Source organism: Myotis myotis, unplaced genomic scaffold (assembly GCF_014108235.1).
Source record: "Myotis myotis isolate mMyoMyo1 unplaced genomic scaffold, mMyoMyo1.p scaffold_m19_p_18, whole genome shotgun sequence".
NCBI lineage: Eukaryota > Metazoa > Chordata > Mammalia > Chiroptera > Vespertilionidae > Myotis > Myotis myotis.
The window spans coordinates 2,320,705-2,339,436 of record NW_023416322.1 but is presented as its reverse complement, the minus strand read 5'-3'; the positions used below and the strand labels follow the sequence as shown (position 1 = coordinate 2,339,436).

General features: G+C 54.6%; 1 protein-coding gene across 4 annotated transcripts in view; it reads left to right on the top strand.

The window, feature by feature from the left end:
- RXRG (retinoid X receptor gamma) overlaps positions 1–18,732 on the top strand; it is a 143,877-nt gene that overhangs the window by 113,922 nt on the left and 11,223 nt on the right. For 3 of the 4 annotated variants that reach the window (XM_036343484.1, XM_036343481.1, XM_036343482.1), the window contains exons 2-3: positions 11,383–11,630; positions 18,246–18,390. In XM_036343484.1, coding sequence (XP_036199377.1) covers positions 11,448–11,630; positions 18,246–18,390 — 328 coding nt within the window. In that variant the 5' untranslated portion in view covers positions 11,383–11,447. Of the gene's footprint in view, positions 1–11,382; positions 11,631–13,180; positions 13,372–18,245; positions 18,391–18,732 lie in introns of those variants that run through there. The other variant, XM_036343485.1, reaches the window with a different exon arrangement.

Sequence of the window (18,732 nt, the reverse complement as noted above, 5' to 3'; positions counted from 1 at the left end):
TCTCACATCAATGTTTCTCTCTCTCTGTCTCCCTCCTTCCCTCCTCTACTCTCTCTAAAAATCAATGGAAAAATATCCTTGGGTGAGGATGAACAAACTGGGTCCCCCTGAGCCTCTGTGGGCCATCTGGGGTGAAGGAAGAGGAGAGGAGAGGGGTCTGAGTCACAGACAGCACCCCCCTCCCCCTCCCCTTCAGCAAAATAACTCAAAATAACCAATCACATAGGGTCACGGCACAGCATTGGGATTCAATAAAATAAAGCCTGGAAAATTATAAATGTACAATAAAGTTAGCTCCCATTTTCCATTTCAGAAAATTCGGAGACCATGGTGCTAAATTCAGCTGGAATTTTGTTTGTAGATTTTTCTTAGAGGAGGTCCTGAGGTGTGGGGCTGCGCACTCAGAGGTGCTGACCAAGCGAAGTGAGAAAGACGAGGGTTCTGCACCAGCTCCTGGCAGTTATGTTTGAATAACTCACCCCCTTCTCTCAGGAGATCTGGCAGGAAGCGAGCCGGGACCTGGGACCTCCAACCCCCACAGTCTACAGGAACCTGGTCCCCTTATCACAGGCTGTGACTGAGGGAAGGCAAGGGAGACAGAGCGTCCAGGTTCAAGATCAACTCAGACTCCAGACGGGATTCCAGAACCCCACAGCTGAACCTAAAAATGGAAAGGCTTGTGATCTTGAATTAAAAAAGCACTTACGAGGAGTCAGAGGAGCGGCCGGGAAAGTGCCTAATAAGTACACGGGATGCTTCTTCCAGGCTGGTTGCCGGGGTTGTGTTTCTGTGACTCGATATCTCCTTTGTCCCCCCTTTATTGGCCACCGTCATAGGCCAGCAGCTCGTGGAGGGGTTGGGGCCTCAGCCCCAGGAGTGTGGGGAGCAGAGCAAAGGATAGAGGCCACCAGCAGGGAAAAGACCCTAGGCCAGTGATGGCGAGCCTATGACACGCGTGTCAGAGGTGACAGGCGAACTCATTTTTTTTGGTTGATTTTTCTTTGTTAAATGGCATTTAAATATATAAAATAAATATCAAAAATATAAGTCTTTGTTTTACTATGGTTGCAAATATCAAAAAATTTCTATATGTGACACGGCACCAGAGTTAAGTTAGGGTTTTTCAAAATGCTGACACGCCGAGCTCAAAAGGTTCGCCATCACTGGGCTAGAGTTAGACTGTCCTAGGAATGCCTGTCAATCAGCCGTTTGGCACACAGTGGGACGGACCCTGGGACCTGAGGCCCATCCTCTGCATGAAGGGACGTACAAACTAGTTACAGGTCTGGCGTCTGCAGGACGTTTGGAGATCAGTTATTTCTGGAAATGTTTCTCGGGCCTCAGTTACCTTAATGGATCCAAGGAGTGTAGGTCTTAACCCGAGAGCGGATGACGCTGGGTATGTTACCCGATGGTGGTGCTGCAGTGGACAGATGTTGTTCACTGTGCTTTTAAATTTATTGATTGACTAGAGGCCCGGTGCACGAAATTCGGCGGGGGTCGGTCCCTCAGCCTGGCTTGTGCCCTTTCGCAGTTTGGGAGCCCTTGAGCATGTCCAACTAATGGCTTAGGCCTGCGGGGAGTGGGCCTAAGCCATCAGTTGGACATCCTTAGTGCTGCCGCGGAGGTGGGAGAGGCTACCACCACCACTGCTGTGCTCGCCAGCCATGAGCCTGGCTTCTGGCTGAGTGGTGCTCCCCCTGTGGGAGCACACTGACCACCAGGGGGCAGTTCCTGTGTTGAGCGTTTGCCCCCTGGTGGTCAGTGCATGTCATAGCAACCGGTTGTTCTGCTGTTTGGTCGATTTGCATATTAGCCTTTTATTATATAGGATTTTAGAGAGAGGAAGGGAGAGAGAGAATGGGAGATTTATTGTTCCACTTTTTGATGCATTCATTGGTTGATTTTTATATGTGCTCTGATCAGGGTTCGAACCTGCAACCTGGGCAATTGGGACAATGCTCTAACCCACTGAGCTGCCCGGCCAAGGCCCGCTCACTGTGCTTTAAGATGACTGTTGTCCTTTGGAGACAGCCTGTGCTCAGAGCCCGGAGAGCACACCTGACCACAGGGTCAGATAGACAGAGGGAGTGAAGTCTTGGGTCCAAGAGCTGTGTGTGGACACAGTGCTGTCCAGGGATTCTAAGAACAAGGGGTCACCCTCAGCAAACGCCTCAAACACTCACTGGCATGTGTCTAGGAGGCCTGACTGGCACACGGTGTACAGTATTCAGAAGTGGTTAAAGGGACAAGGTGTGTCTGGTTAGGGGTGCCCCTGTCCCTCGGTGCCTCTCGTGTATTAGGGACACTGTAAGGCTGTCCCAGCAAGGCTCACCATTTGGCTCTGGGGGGCAGACTGCCATGAGCTACATGCAGAAACGCTGACCACTGCACGAACTCCACTCAGAATCTAGATCCGGAATAACTCACCAGCCCTGGAGGGTCACTTTACCATCGAACCCGTTTCCTCACCGAACCGGGAGAACTCCGGACTCACCGACAGCTCTGCGCCAGGCTGAATCTTGAATGACATGACCGTGGTGCCCAGCAGGGTCCACTACCTGCGAAGTGCCCAGCATGGACCTGGCACATAGTAGGAGCTCACAAATATGTCTGGCTGAACCAGAGAATACGGAACTAACAGCACGGAACTGAGGAGCTGAGTGAGTGTCAGGCAGCGCTCATGGGTGAAAGGCGCTAGGCCCTGGGGCCCGGGATCCCTGCTGTGTCCTGTGTGGCTGCAAGCAAGTCGGCAGCCTCTCTGGGATCCTTGTCTATAACATGCAGTGGTTCTTCAAGCCCCCAAAGCCTGGCTTTCACCCACAGCAACATGGCCTTATTAATGTATGACGTACTTAACTTGGAACCGTGGTCACATCATCATGGCATGAACTAGTTTGTCTTTTCTCATTCGCCAAAAATAAATAAATAATAAAAATACCACCCCCCCAAAGGTTTGTTAAGCAAATGAGATTGTAGAAGTCTTGAGCCTATTTAAATTGCATCTGTTTTCATGCAATTTAAAAAGCATAGCAGGAGTGTCATTAGCATATTAACGGGGTCTTAATTACAAAAGAGTCTTTTAAAGCAGATTTCATAAAATCCCCACTTAATAACCATTAGCTTGTGGTACTTGAAACACAACTCTTCACGTGTGTTACTTAGAAGTAATAAAATTATAATTTAAAAGTAATCTGCCAAGTTGTCAGGAATTTAGACGGATTTTTCTCTCAATTGATCCAAATGAGTGAGGTTTTGCTATAATTACATATAATGCTGGTAATAATGGGGCTGATTATCAATCTTCTGCTTCTCATTCCCTCCATCATCGCAGAGTGTAGGGGTGGGAGAGGAGGAGGGAGAGGAAGGGCTGCCCCCCTTCCCAGCACTGGAAGCAGCAGCCCTGCCCCCACCTGAGCGGCCAGCAAGCCCGCCCTTGCCCTCGTCTGGGGAACCCAGCGGCCCCTTTCAGCTCTGAAAGGCGGGCAGCAGCTGGTGGGGCTGCTCTCAGGGGCTCAGTCCATCTTGGGCTCCACCTCTGGGTCCTCTTGTCCTTGGAGAGGCCATGGGGGCTGAGCCAGGGCAGGAGGGTCCCTTCCCTCGCGTTCCTTTATTTTCCTGTTGAGAGGCTTCCGATCCCATGAGGCCTCCAGGCCTCCCCACTCCTGGGATTCCTCTTGGATCCGAGTTCCACGTGGGTGAGAAGGCAGAGGCTGTGCCTGGGAAAGTCCTTCCTGTCGAATCGCAGGTGGCTGTGCAGCTCGGATGTTTGTGTGAAAATGCTTTAAAACACAGAGAACAATTCAAATATAAAACAATGCATGCTGCACGGCCCTGGCTCAGAGTGGCCCTCCTGGTCCCGGGGAAGGAGGGGGGCGTCCTGAGGAAGGAACGGAAGCTAAGGTGACGGCTGGGGCCCAGGTCAGGAGCGGGAGGCTCCTAGTCAGAAAGTGCTGGGGTCAAAATCCCAGAGGACAGGGCTGGCTGGGAAGGGTGGGGTGGGGGGGTGAGGGGTGGGCAGCGGTGGGGCCAGGAGAGCCAGATGGAGGAGCTGGGCCCAGCCGGCGCTTCCCAGGGGGTAAGTGCTGGATGGTGTGATTCTGTGGATCCTTTAAATGGAATTCTCAACTTGCTGATTGAGAATTACAAAAGGGAAATAAAACCCCCCCACACTTTCTAAATGAAAATGTTTTATAGTTACTGTGTACTAGTGTATGCCAAGAAAACTACGACGTAGGGTTTTGTCTCGCATATTTTGGAATGATTTGTTCCTTTTTCTAACTTTACTCAAGTTTGCAGTTGACATCTCAATAGAACAGAGATATTTTAAGTCACATAACTACAGACAAACTGAGTGATATCGCCTTAAAAGTCCTCAGTCCCCCCCCCCCCCCCCCGCTTTTATTAGGTTGTTAATATACCCGGAAGAAAACGACAACATGTTGTGTAGGTTTTGTCTAAAGCAGGGGTGGGCAACCTTTTGTGAGTGCGTGCCAAAACCAGCAAAATCTCTGACTCAAAATTCTTCTGCGTGCCAACCCTAATTTTTTGAGAACATGTTACGCCTACTTGATATCTCTCAAGGTGTACATATGTGAAGAACCTTGAAGAAATAATAAAATTCATTCGAGCGACAAAAACACAGTCTATGATGATGAAAAAGACATTTATTTTTTAATGTATACATGTACACTGATAGTCCGACAGAAAACTTTATGACTCCGTTTGACATTATCAGTGGGACTTTTGCTGCCGCATCACCGATGACAGAGATTTTACATCAGGTTTATATTTCGTGACCTTCAGAGATATGCACGAGCTACTACTTTCATCTGTCAGGCTACTCCTATTACGAGACTTCACAAAATTCATCACTGAGAACAAAGATTCACAAGTGTATGTGGATGAAACCAAAACACTGGTCGGATCTAAGAAGGCAGGAAGAGTGAAGGCAGAGGCATAGAAATTGCTCTTCCCCTCTCTCGTCAATCCATGCCTATGGTCTTTAAGATAACTTGTTATGTAAAATTATTTCTTTATCTACGATGCACCTACACTGAATTTATCTGAAAAATAAAAAAGTCAATATTAAGAAAAAAATTGTAAATGGAAGATTTTAAGAGAGGATTTCGCGTGCCAGCAAAAGTTACTGGCGTGCCATGTTTGGCACGAGTGCCAGGAGTTGCCCACCCCTGGTCTAAAGCGCTCAACATTCTTTTTTTAAAAAAAATATATTTTATTGTTATTTTACAGAGAGGAGGGGAGAGGGATAGAGAGTTAGAAACATCGATGAGAGAGAAACATCGATCAGCTGCCTCCTGCACACTCCTTACTGGGGATGTGCCCTTGACCAGAATTGAACGTGTGACCCTTGAGTCCGCAGGCTGACGCTCTATCCACTGAGCCAACCGGTTAGGGCACATTCAACGTTCTTTGTGCAGCTTTCAGATCCTTGGGAGAAATGTCTTTACAGATGTTTATAAAGATGACTGAGTAAGTGCTGCCAGGCTGTTCGGACAGTCAGCACCCGCAGTGGGAGCAGACCGCGCACCCGCACCCGCTGTTCCCCAGGTTCAGACCCACCTCGCCATTTGCCAGCATCTCCCCTCCCATGAACAAGCCATTTACTTCCTCTGTCCTCGGTGTTGCATTTGTTCAAGATCAAGCAGAGCCCAGCCTCACGTGTGCAGAATGAAATGCGTCGATATATATGAAGTGTTTAGAGCAGTGTCTGCTCCGGATAATTGCACCAAATATTACCTGCTGTTGCCGTGACTCACTGGGCGGAGGAGGTGACAGCACAGCCCTGGGGGGCCACCTGTCTGTGAGCTTCCCCAGGGCGGGAGGAGCAGGCCGCTCTGTGGGCCTCAGGCTTATGCGCCACACCCCACACTGGGGAAAGGGTGTCCTGAGTGTGTGGCTGTGCCTGCGAGGGTGGTGGACGGGGCCTGCGTGCTCCCTGGCTCCCATGCAGCTGCTGACTCAGAAGCAGCGAGCATTGACTCTGCCCCCCCCCCCGCCCCGCCCCATCACTCATGGGTGGGTCCTCTTAACCGTTATCAGTAACTCATGACAAGTTTCCCTCCTGAGCAGCGTTGCTAACAGGACAGCAAACTCTCTGACCTGCACAATAGCAAAGGGGTGGGAATGCCAGACCATTTGCTCCAATCAGAAAGACCCATGGGTGACATTTGGCTTTGATTGGCTGAGGCTGAGGTTGCTAAGCAACTTCCTCACCTTGGTCAGACTCTGTAGTTCTAAGTACCCAGCTTCTCTTTCTCAGTGAGCCCCTTCAACACCCACACAATTCCTCATTGTGAAGTTTCAGAGGTTTTGATAAACATCAGAGACAGATTTCTTATGCCAATACTTTCTGTTGATGAACTCTATATATGGTTACATATGTTAATTAACAAAAATGACCTCATTCGTTGATGAGTCAACCAATCTTTTTCGAGAGTCTGCCATGTTCCAGGCCCCACAGTGGTAGCTGTTAGCAGCAAGAGGTGGAATGAAATTGTGTGGCAGCCAGTAGGGCATCAGGCATTCAGAATGAGGTCAGCAGGGAGGAACTCTGGGCGCCAGTTTGGGTTATGAGGGCCCCCCGGGGGTCGGGGTGGGGGAGCAAGGTGATGGAGGAGCAGTCTGGCCCCAAACGATGACTGTTTACTAACGCATTCAGAAAATGCAACATCACAGGCACAGGCGTGCCAACCAGTGTATGGTGATGGCCGCTGGGGTGGAGCGTTTTCGATGGGCCTGGCTTGGGCTGAATCCTTTAGGCACATAACCTACGATGGCGTTCAGGCCACACAGCCCTGCCCCACAGCCCTGACAGTGTAGTGAGTCACTACAGCTGCCACACGGGGCTGGAGGCCGAGTGCCTGGGGGACCCATGCGCTCACAGGGTCCGAGCGGCTCTGGTTCCCGTGACACTTGGGAGCCTGCAGGTCTGACAAGGTCCAGCTGATGACTGGGCTCTGGGTCTAGGCCCAGACCATTTGGGACCGCCACCCGCACTTGCTTCTTGTAGATGCCAGTACTGGCCTCGTGCTCATGAAACTGGGCTGGCAGGGTCCTTGCTGGGAGGGAGAAGGAGGCCAGAGGGTAGGAGGAGGGTTGAAGGGAAGCGGAGCTCTTGAGAGCACACCAGCCTTTTCCCGCTTATTTTGTAGAAAGCATCACTGGGTGAGGGCAGGGCTGTGTGGTGCAGATGCAGGATGCAGAGGGTGCGGGGCTGAGGCTGAGGGGGTGCAGAGCCTCACAGCCAGCTGCAGGGCCAGAGAGAGGCACAGAGTAAACTTTGACTTCGGGTTTGGGCCAGAAACCAGGTTCCTGGCCAACACAGTGCTCCAGGTACTGGCTGTGGTTCTCGTGTGGCTGCAAAGAGAAGGGGTGAGCACAAGAGGCTGGTGAACATGTCATGGACAGGTAAGCGCTCGTGTCCATTCCTGGAAATGGATGGAGTGTCCACTGAGACACGTTTGTCATCAAAGTCACTGCTTTCTACCTTTTCTAAAAGCAAGGCTATTCACTTCTAAGAGCGGCCGAGTCACCGAGGAGCAAATAACCACACGCATTTGTGTAAGATGTCCTTGTCCTTTTGAATTTTAGTTTTAAAAAATGTGATGAACAGGCCACGGACTCTGCAGAAATAAAGCCACGTTTTTAAAGCTGCTGCAAAACCAACCGAACTCATCGTTTCATTCTCCACTCCCCACGAGTAGTCATGACAGTTTATTATTATCCCACATAATAAAAGGGCAATATGCAAATTGACCATAACAGCAGAATGACCAGGAATGACTGGTCACTATGATGTGCACTGACCACCAGGGGGCAGATCCTCAATGCAGAAGCTGCCCCCTGCTGGTCAGTGCACTTCCACAGGGGGAGTGCTGCTCAGCCAGAAGCTGGCTCATGGCTGGCCAGTGCAGCGGAGTGGCAGCAGCGTTAAGGACCCCTTGGGGTTCTGGGCTGCCAGAGGGATGTCTGACTGCCCGCTTAGACCCCATCACCTGGATTTCGAGAGGGTGCGGGCTGGGCTGAGGGACACCCTCCCCCCCATGCAAGAATTTCGTGCACCAGGCCTCTAGTATATATATATTTGTGCTGTCGATGTTTCTTAAATGTCATGCCTTTGCACACTAATTTCATGATATTCTACATATTGAGTGTCCTTGTATGTTGAGTGAACTTTTTCTTAGGTCAATTTACTGTTTTTTGTGTTTTTTTTTTTTTAACTTAAATAGCTATTTTTCGGAAGATAATTCAGTGTGAAAATGGAAGCCCAGTCACTTGATATAAACAGGGAAATGCTAAAAATAAATATGAAACAATTAAAGCTTTTACAAGCCTGCCTTCACCCCAGTGCAGGCCTCCCATAGCATCCCCTCCCACTGGTGGTGCAGGCACCACACCTGGGAACTCAGGTTGGTGAGCGGGGCTCACTCATCTGTCCATCCTGAGCTCAGGGTCTCATATCCCCACGGGCGTCCCCGGGATGCGGAGGGGACCGGCGCCATCTCAGGTCCAGGGGCACAGAGGAGAGGGGGCTGCAGGCCCCTCATGTGTGTGGAGAGCTGTGGCTGTGGGGGACGGGACAGTGGAGTTCATAGCTCTCACCCATCAAGGTAGGTGTTGCCTCAGGGCCTGTCAGGTAGCCACTGGCCTCTTTCAATGTCAGCCTCCCAGGGCCCCAGAAGAGTCTAAAACGGTTCTTCCAATCATCACCATGTGGGAGGATGTTGGGCTCCTATGTGCTGCCCTCTGCCCCGCCCTCTGCCCTATCCGGATGGACTTTCAGCTCAAGATCACTTTTGAATTGGTCAGCTTGTGCCGGGCACTTCAGACCTCCTCTGAGTCCTTGGCAGCCCAGGCAGGAGAGCTGGGCTTCAGGCTGACAGTTTCAATCTGGGCTCTGCCACTTGCCACCCGGGCAGTGCCTGGCACTGTGCTGGAGGTGGGCAAACAGAATTGGACACTCCTCCCTCCTCAATTTAATGGAAGAGACAGAAATAGACTGTTCCTAGACAACAGAAAAAAAGCATCAAACTAGGGGATTTTCCGGGGGAGGTGATTCTTGCATTAGACTTTGAAGGGTGACTAAGAACTCACTTGGCAGCAAAGGGGGGCAGGTCGCCCTGGAACTGGGAGCGGTGTAGGGGCGACACAGGCCTGTTTTTTCATCCAGGGAAGGCTGAAATGACCCTCACGGGATAAATGCGTTACGTGTGGAGACTGCCAGATGCTGTTCAGGCCACAGAGTATGTGTCTGACCTGTTTGTTTGAAGCCCCGTGCCCCTCTGAGCACCCACAGCCTGGGGGTCCTCTTCAGCTGTGGGACATGGAACATGGTGGTTGGGATTCACCTGATTATGAGACAATTGTCTCTAACAGACCAAAACTTTCCAGATAGAATGACTACAGCAAGCATGTCAAACTCATGGCCCATGGGCCGCATGTGGCCCACAACAAATATTTTTGTGGCCCAGTTAATATAACGGTACGTAAAAAACATTTTAATAAAATTTTTGTAACTTAATTTTTACAATATCCTGTTATACATAATTATGAATAACGAACTACAACATTTGCTAATGTGCTGTGCTCAGCACGGCCATGGGCGAACCTGAGGGAGGGGGCCAGTGAAGGATTAGAAAAGACAGACAAGAGAATAAAGCTGGGGCTAGGTGGGACACTGCTCTCGGATGGAGAGACAGCTCCACAGCCTGCAAGCCGAGTCTGTATTTTATAGCCAGATTCCACGGGGCAAAGTAAAGGCATGGTCAAGATGTTCACAATGTTCTCCCAGGTTTCTAATCTACTCAGTTACATGCACCTGAACTCTATCAAGCACCTCCCACAGCCTACCTCACTGAGCGACATGGACCACAGGTTCGGACCATAAGGTCAAGCTTACAACTATAGCCTTTGGCTGTAATTGTGCTGGGAGGGCTTTGCCCTCCAAGCTGGGACTTGCACGTGGCTTTGCCACGAGGGGACTGTGCCCTCTCATTAGTCCGAGGCTTGAACCTGTCCAAACACTGTAGCCGCTCTCCACAGCTAATGACTGGTTACTATAATTGTGTTGCATTCATTTCCCTGCCGTGCCTTAAACGCAGGCACACCATTTCTCTCCACTAATACCAGCAGCGAATATTTTAGCAGCTGATGGCCGTGTCGTTAGTCTTGTACTGACTTGCTTGGTGTGCCCAACAGGAAATATTTCGCTTTCGGAGAACAAGAAAAGTAAGTTTATTTGCATTACGTTTATTTGTGCAGTTATTCAGTGTCTGGTAAGTTAATGTTCAAGAATAAATATTAATTTTTATTAAAATGTTCTATTATTTTATGTTAACAATGACTCATTTATTTCAGCCCTTTGTATTCAGCATGCCTCTATCGAAATAAACCTACATTTCTATGGAAATGGAAGCTTTGGGTTTTTTGCTTATTTGGCCCATGCTAGCCTTTGAGTTTGACATGCTTGGACTAGAGGCTCAGAACTTTCTCAGGTGTGGGAGGGGCCATTCTCTCCACAGCGAGGCCTTAACTAAGCGAGGTATTTAAAGAGTTCCGTGTGGAAACGCTAACTCGAGAAGACACCTGCACCGTGCTCGCTGCGGCGTTACTCCCAGCAGCCTGGGTGTCCATTGGCGGATGGATGGATAAAGATGTGGTACAGACACACAGTGAAATATTACCAGACCATAAAATGGGGGGTGGGGGGGATCCTGCCATTTGTGACAACATGAATGGACCTTGAGGGTATCGTACTAAGTGAAATAAGTCAGAGAAAGACAGGTACCACATGATCTCACTTACTAGTATCTGTGGAATCTACCGCAAAACAAAACAGAACAAAAACTGCACTCAGCGACAGAGAGCAGGCTGGTGGTTGCCGGAGGCGGGGTGGGGAAGGATTATGTTCTTTTGGGCTCTGAATCCCCAGCACCTGGCACCTTAATGGAAGCTCCTCACTACCAGAGCGAGGGCACGAAGGTCTCCCGATGCATGTTCTCACAGCACAGGGAGTGCTCTCTCCACCGCCCCCGGGTGGGTATGGACTCATCTTCCCTGGTTGGCCGGCCCAGGCCACAGCTGCCCAGACCTGGGGACCTGTGGGCCGTGCCCTGTGGCCCTGGCTGATCTGACGCAGTTGAAGGTGGAATGCAGGTGGGGACAGAGAAACGTCCGTACAGCTGTCTCTCCCTCTGCTCTTCGCTTGCCTGTGTTCTACCAGCTGGTGTGGCTGCGAGCACGTTGGTCCACAGGTGTCAGGTGTGGCTGGAGGAAGGGAAGGCACAGGAAACAAACCTGGGGGCTGCCCCCCAGCACTGTGTGCTCCCCAGCCTCCTCACCTGTGCTCTCCTCCCACAGGCTCCCCCGGCCACTCTGGCTCCACGTCCACGAGCCCATCGGCAGCCTTGTCCACAGGGAAGCCCATGGACAGCCTCCCCGGCTACACGGACACCCCTGTGAGTGCTCCACGGACTCTGAGTGCGGTGGGGACCCCCCTCAATGCACTGGGTTCTCCGTATCGGGTCATCACGTCTGCCATGGGCCCGCCCTCAGGAGCGCTGGCAGCCCCTCCAGGAATCAACCTGGTCGCCCCGCCCAGCTCTCAGGTAAGTGAGCTCCCCACCATCTCCCACAGGTGCTCCTGGAGCAGAGCCAGCACCAAGCAGGTGCCTACTGTGTGCTGGCGGAAGGGCCTCCGTGAAGTGTGTCCTCGGGCAGGGCAGCCCCAGAGGGTGGAGGACACCGTATGGCCCCGGAGTCTGGTTCATGCTTCTCAGGAGAGGGGCTGTGTGTGTGTGTGTCGGGGGGGACCCCGCCTTGCTGTTCTGAGGCCCCCAAAGGGTGGCCTGATGCCTTTTACTTCCTTCCAGCAATGTCACACTGAGAAGGCAGCTTGTAGTGGTCGGCTCTTGTGTAACGATGCTGCATAACAACCAATCCCCAATGTATCATGTTTGGAAAATCACACACATTTTTTTCTCACTCTCAGGTTTCTGTGTCAGTTCAGATGCTTCCGCTCAGGTGGCGGGTGAGCCAGGCTAGGCTGAGGCTGGGTCCATGTCTGCCCCTCGGGTCCCAGACTAAAGGCACAGCAGCTACCTGGGGCACCTCTCCTGTGGCATCTCACAGGAGTGGCAACGCCCAGACAAAACCAGGAGCACAGGGAGGTCTCTGCTCACAGCAGCTTCACTAAGACCCACAGCCTCTGAAGCTCCCGTGGCTGCCTCGGGAGGCGGGCTGTGCTGTTTCAGGGGGAGATTCTACAAAGAAATAGGGTGAAGGGTGTGGAGACCTAGGAGTGCATCAGTGCCCCGGAGGGTCTTGGGGGGCCGTGCCCATCATACAGGCAAGGCAGTGTTGTACGTGCTGCCAGTGGTGTGGCGTGGAATCAAAAGGACGATAGAAAAGGCCCTGTGGCCTCCCAGTCAGGGGGTCCAGGAGGGTGCGGGAGGCTCAGAGGAGCGGGGACCAGACGGCGGTGGGATGGGCTGTATCGATGCCACGCTCTCCCCACAGAGCTGGTGACACCCCCTTCAGAATGGGAGACCTTCGAGAGGTTTGTTGATTTATTTTCTTTCATGTCAGTGAGTCCAGGGAAATAGGCAAAGCCAGTAGGTTAGAGACAGAAAAGTACGTGGAGGCTCTGGGACAAAGCAAAACTTTGCAAAGGGAGCGCGTTCCTCCCAAAGCCTGTTTACGGGGTTCCCCGTGTGCAGCTGCTCGGTCTGTCCGGGTCCCGGGTCCCGGGTCCCGGGGGTGCGCTCTGAATCACGCGGCCAAGGTCTGCCCTGCCATGGCGGCTGCAGCCAGCGCAGGACATAGCCTCGCCAGCAGCCTGATCGCCATAAAGAAATGGACAGGCGAGGTGATGGACGGAGACGGGCTGGGGGTGGGGAGGGGCGAGCACCGTCCCCCGATGCTGCTGTAGTCGCCACACTCCGGGCCACGGAGCCAAAGTTGGCCCACAGGCCTGCGTCACGGCCGAGTGCGCGTGCGCTGCTGCTCTTGGACCGAATGTCTGTACAGAGGGATTGGGGTTGCAAGGTCAGCTGAAGGCCTGCTCCTGGCCAACTGGGCTGCGTGCAGAAGCCAAGGCCACGCTTGGCTCTGGGAGCTCCGTGCAGCTTGCCAGGCGCTGCGGAGCCTGCGGCCCAGGCACCAGCCTGTGGGCTGGGTCTCCGGAACCCCCAGCACGACACTTGGCCCAGTTCGTTAGAGGACACGGGACAGCAAGTGCCCTCGGCGTAGGCGACTCGGAACCATCGGGCAGCCGTTCCCGAGCATCCTGGGCTGAGCAGCTGAGAGTGGGCCTGGCCCGGGAGCATGTGCCTGCCCTGACGGGTCGGGGTAAGTGCGGTTGGGGCGAGGGGCCGGGGAGCAGCCTGTGGGGCAGCAGGCAGGCCCCGGCCCCGGGCTCTGCTACTCGGGGTTTGAGCCTCTCCTTGCTCTTGTTGGGTCTTCAGTCTGGAGCAGTGAAGGGAACTGGACTGGTTTATGGGGCCAGGGCTGGGCCACCCATGGTCTTGCCACTTGTCCTCTATTGTCGGGCAACACACGTCCTGATTACCCGACAGTGATTTTTATGAACATCCAAGGAGATAAGGATTTGAAAAATCACTGCTTAGGTGCTTACAATGCTCATGGCAACCAGAGTTATTACTGTGATTCCTAAGCGCTGTATTCTGCACCCGGTGCTCACTGACTCAGGTGTCCTCTGTTGCTGGAAGGGTCTAGAGAAGCTCATTTCAGCAAGTGCTTGCTGAACTTGGCTCTGGAGATTCGGAAATGTCTAAGGCCGTGCCCTGCCCTGGTGAGAAGTAGCTAAGGGAACGAGCAATTTCTAAAAACACCAAGTGTGGATTGGGCAGGTGTGTATGCAGCTTCCAGACAAAATGGTCGAGGCCACATTTTCCTGACGTGCGTGTGAGTGTGAGTGTGAGTGTGAGTGTGTGTGTGTGTGAGAGTGTAAGTGTGCATGTGTGAGTGTATATCAGTGCGTGTGTGTTTGAGTGTGTGTGTATGTGAGTCTGTGTGAGTATCTGTGTGTGTGTGAGATTGTGTGAGTGTGTGAATGTGTACATGAGAGTGTGAGTGTGTGTGTGTATGTGTGAATATGTATGTGAGTGTGTGTCACTGCGTGAGTGTGTGTGAGTGTTTATGTGTGAGAGAGTAGTGTGAGTGTGAGTGTGAGTGTGCGTGCTGCACATTGTAAGTGTGATGTGTGCTGGCTGGACTTGGCGCAGGCCTGTGTGTCCCCGGCACGCTCCCTCTGACCCCTCCTGGCCCTGCTGCCTAACTGGGTCCCGTCCGCACCTGTTCCTGCCCAGGTGGGGATCGGTGCTGTCCCTCCCCTGGCAGATGTTTGCATCCTTGTAACAAATGCAGGCGTTGGAGCAAGAGCAGATCTTGCAGACCCTCTTGCCTCATGATGAAAGGAAATTTAGGCCATAACATCTTTTCTAGTGAAATCCTGTCTGAAAGCCTAATATTCATGTCAAATAAACACAGGTCTGGCTGAACCCCGGCCAGAGTGTGACCCCTTCTCAGTCTACCTCCCTCCCGCTCACCTGCCACCCACACCCTCCGTGTCTGAGCCCCTCTGCCTGTGTGACGGGAGCCGGAGTCTCTGGGACGTGACCTGGCACCGTCGTGCAGCAGGGCACGGTGAGGGAGCGGTGGGTCTGGCCTCAGGCTCCTCCTTCCCCAGGGAGGGCCTCGGTCTTCATGGCCATGACCCTCACCAGGTTAACTGGGAGTCATAGGAAGGGAGGGCTTCCTGTAGCCGCCAGCCACACACCTGCCTTCAGTGGGGTCATTTGGGCTGAAAACAGCTCAGAAATGTGGGCCTCTGTGCTCCTCGGCGATCCAGACGGTTTCTTTCCTGCTCAGGGAGCAGCCAGAGCCTGGGGCTGCTCCCCTACCCCCGGTGCTCCCTTCAGCAGGGCTGCTCCCAATGCAAGGAGGCGGCGGCCTTCGATCTCATCTCCCCTGCTCAGGGCAAACAAACCCCAAGCAAGACAGGCTGTCGGAGAAGGGAGCAGCCACCCCCGGTCCCAGCCACCCCTTCCCACCACCAGACTCAGGAGGGGCTCCTGCCAGGGAGGCGGGCAGGCAGCTGCCAGGGCCAGGGGGCCCCAGGGTCCAGGAGCCGTTCCTTCCACCTGCTGGGTCTGGAAGGCACCTGGGCAGGTGCGACAGCTTGTGCGTCTCCCAGGCTTTCCCCCGTGTTGCTGCCCTAGGTGGAGGACATTGTTCCTCTGCTCAGAACCTCCAGTGGCTCCTCATGGCCTCCCGACCTCAATCCGCCCCCCTGAGCCAGGCAGTCAAGCCCGGGCTCTGTCACAGCCGCCCCCCTGCATCCCCATCCACCCACCAGACACACACCGGGGCTTCCTTACAGGCCTTGGTGCTCACAGCCTTCTGCCCATCACTGGCCCATCCTAACCCTGCCCATTGGTGAAGGCTGTCCAGTCCCAGCTCAGATGCCGCCTCCTCCAGGAAGTCTTCCCTGATATCAATTGCTCGTGATCTTTCTTCTTAAACTACCCTGACTTTTCGTCTCACTGGTGGCCAGGTCCTGAGGCAGTGCCTGTGTGCCTTTCTTCTTGTGCCCCCACAGGGTTGCTGAAGGAATAAATGAATAAAACATGTTAAGGCTCAATTTCCTCATCTGAAAGTAGGAAGACCCCATGGGGTTGTTGTGAAGATTAAATACTTAATTAGCGTTGAGCAAGCTTCCCAGAGACGGTGGCACTGATGGCAGCAACACCAGTAAGTGCTGCTTCGTGATCTCTGCAGGCCGCAGGGGTGCACCTGGCCTGGGGGGCCGGGTGGGAGGGAAGGCCGGTGACGGGCTCCTGAGCCCAGGTGGCGGGGCTTCCTCATGCCCTTGACCTTTACGCTCATCTGAGGACTAGGGGACAGGACCCTCATCAGCTAGAGGGCTCTTTTTTGGGGTCATCTGACCTAAAATGCTCCCATTTCAAGGGTGGACCTGAGTGCTCCTGTTGTTTCTCGAGGCACAGGATGTTGCCCAGGATTCACACTGATAGGAAGCCTCCCGTTTCTTAAAAATCAGTGCGCACCGCAGTGGGTCACATGCCCAGAAATGATCGCGACCCAGTATCCTGACAACCTTAGATAGTTTCCTGACATCCCCCCAGCTAAGAAGCGGAATCCTCAGTCCCTGGGCGCGTGTGGCCTCTCTGCATGGCCCCGTTCCTAGCACGTTGTGGAATGCGGGCCCCTGACAAACACTCGGAGTTCCTGTCTGAATAGACCGGTTTCCCTGGAATGACCGTGTGCCGGGCACCAAGGGCGGCCCTTTACACCGTTATCCCACCGGCCCGCCCGCAGCTCTGTGAGGTGCTCCCGTGCCCAGTGTACAGACCAGGGAACCGAGTCAGAGACGACCAGGGCCTTCTTTGAGTCCTGCAGGCCACACGCGCAGCGTGGAGGCATCGGGCCGGAGGCTCCGCAGGGACGCCATCCCCGCTGCATGGTGATGCTCAGTCCTGGCCGCACCCCTTTCCCCGGTCAACTTAGCACAAGGCCGTGCCGAGGGCCGCGGACCCACTGGCTCTGAACTCTGGGCGGGTCCAGGCATCAGATTATGTCCAGGCTCCCAGGGTACATGCAGGGCTTGCTGTGTTACAGCAAACCAAACTGGGCATACGGTGGAGATGCCTGTATAAAGAGAGGAAGGGAAGGAGCTGGGGCGGGGAGGGGGGGGGAGGAGATATATAGATAGAGAGAGAGGAACAGCAATTTGTTGTTGCACTCGCTGCTGCATTCATTGTTGACTCTTGCACGTGTGCTGACCGGAGATCGCGCCTGCGCCCTTGCAGATCCACGATGCTCGAACCAGCTGAGCATCAGCCAGGGCTCACGTACATCAATTAAAAAACTTCCCGGCAACTTCGGTCCAGAGCAAGGGCAGCGGCTGTGTCCCGGCCTCCTCACTGCACTGCTGCCACCCCCTGCGCTCGCTGACCGGGGCTGAGTGACGTGCACGCGGGGGAAGGGAAGGCACTTCCCTCGGGCTCTGAGTTTATGTTCATCCGTCATTCCTTCTGCCCCAGAGGCCTTGGCTCGGGAAGAAAACCACCTTTGGTTGTGTGAGAATCGCAGTCACCGGGTTAGACGTATGCCTCACAGCCACCTGGACCGCACAGAGGGCAGGGACCCCTCCACCCGCAAGGGGTCACCAGCTGCCTCCATGGCCACTCCAACCCTCTGCCCCCTCACCCCCACAGCCACCCCAACACCCCCCTCACCTCCACAGCCACTCCAATGCCCCCCTCACCTCCACAGCCACCCCAACACCCCCCTCACCTCCACAGCCACCCCAACACCCCCCTCACCCCCACAGCCACCCCAACACCCCCCTCACCCCCACAGCCACCCCAACACCCCCCTCACCCCCACAGCCACCCCAACACCCCCCTCACCTCCACAGCCACTCCAATGCCCCCCTCACCTCCACAGCCACCCCAACACCCCCCTCACCTCCACAGCCACCCCAACACCCCCCTCACCTCCACAGCCGCCCCAACACCCCCCTCACCTCCACAGCCACCCCAACACCCCCCTCACCCCCACAGCCACCCCAAACCCCCCTCACCTCCATGGCCACCCCAACACCCCACCTCCATCACCCCCACAGCCACTCCGACACCCCGCCCGTCACCTGTGTCACGTGTGTTGTCTCAGGGGGCCTGTCCTCCTCCTGCCAGGCTGGCCTGTGTAGGAACAAGGAACAGAGACGGGTCTTGCAGACGCTGTCTCTCCCTTCACTGCCCAGAGGTGAGCTGTGCCCAGGGCACCGAGGGCGGCCGGAGAGCTCTGCTGACTCCTCCTCTGGGAAGAGCACTGAGCCCTCAGCCGTGGCTCCGGCCGCGGGGGCACGCGGAGCGGACGCTGCCAGTGACGGGCGAGGGGTGCGTGCAGGGCCGTGTTCGGACGCTCACACGGGCCAGCTCCCCGCGGGCCAGCCCAGGGCGGGCGCCAGGGGAGGAAGCCGACGACGCTGGCTCCACGGAATCTGCGCTCACTGGAGAGTGAGAAACATGCGTGCTTCGCCTGTTCTTCTCCCAGCCCGCCCGGCACACAGGCCTTCCCTGCGCGCTGCCCGGAGCCGGCTCTCCAACAGCCCGAGCTCCCTGCGGGCCTCGCCTCGGCCGGCGGCGGGCTCCTCAGTCATTGCACTTTCTCTCCTGCAGCTCAATGTGGTCAACGGGGTCAGCCTCTCAGAGGACGTCAAGCCCTTGGCCGGGCTCCCCGGGCTCGGGACCATGAACTACCCGTCCACCAGCCCCGGGCCCCTGGTCAAGCACATCTGCGCCATCTGCGGGGACAGGTCCTCAGGTACGTGCGCTTGGGGGTCGACGCCTGGGGGGGGGGGGTGCGGGCTCTCCCGGCGCTAACTAGCCTGGCACTGGGCACGGGAGCTGCAATGGGGGGCAGGTGGGGAGGGGAATTGTTCCGGGTCCAGCACAGCTGCCTCCCATCGGCCTCAGGCACAGCTCCAGGCCGCACAGGGAGCTAGGAAGACCGGGCACCGATTTATTTCTCCCATTGGCAGGAGCGTGGGAAAGCTCATGCCAGAGGCGGCTCAGTGTAGAGAGAGGAAGACACTTTTGAGAGGGGGGTCCCTACGTCTTTGGACCTCACTCTGGGGAAAAGTCAGTGAGGCTGAGCGCCTCCTGC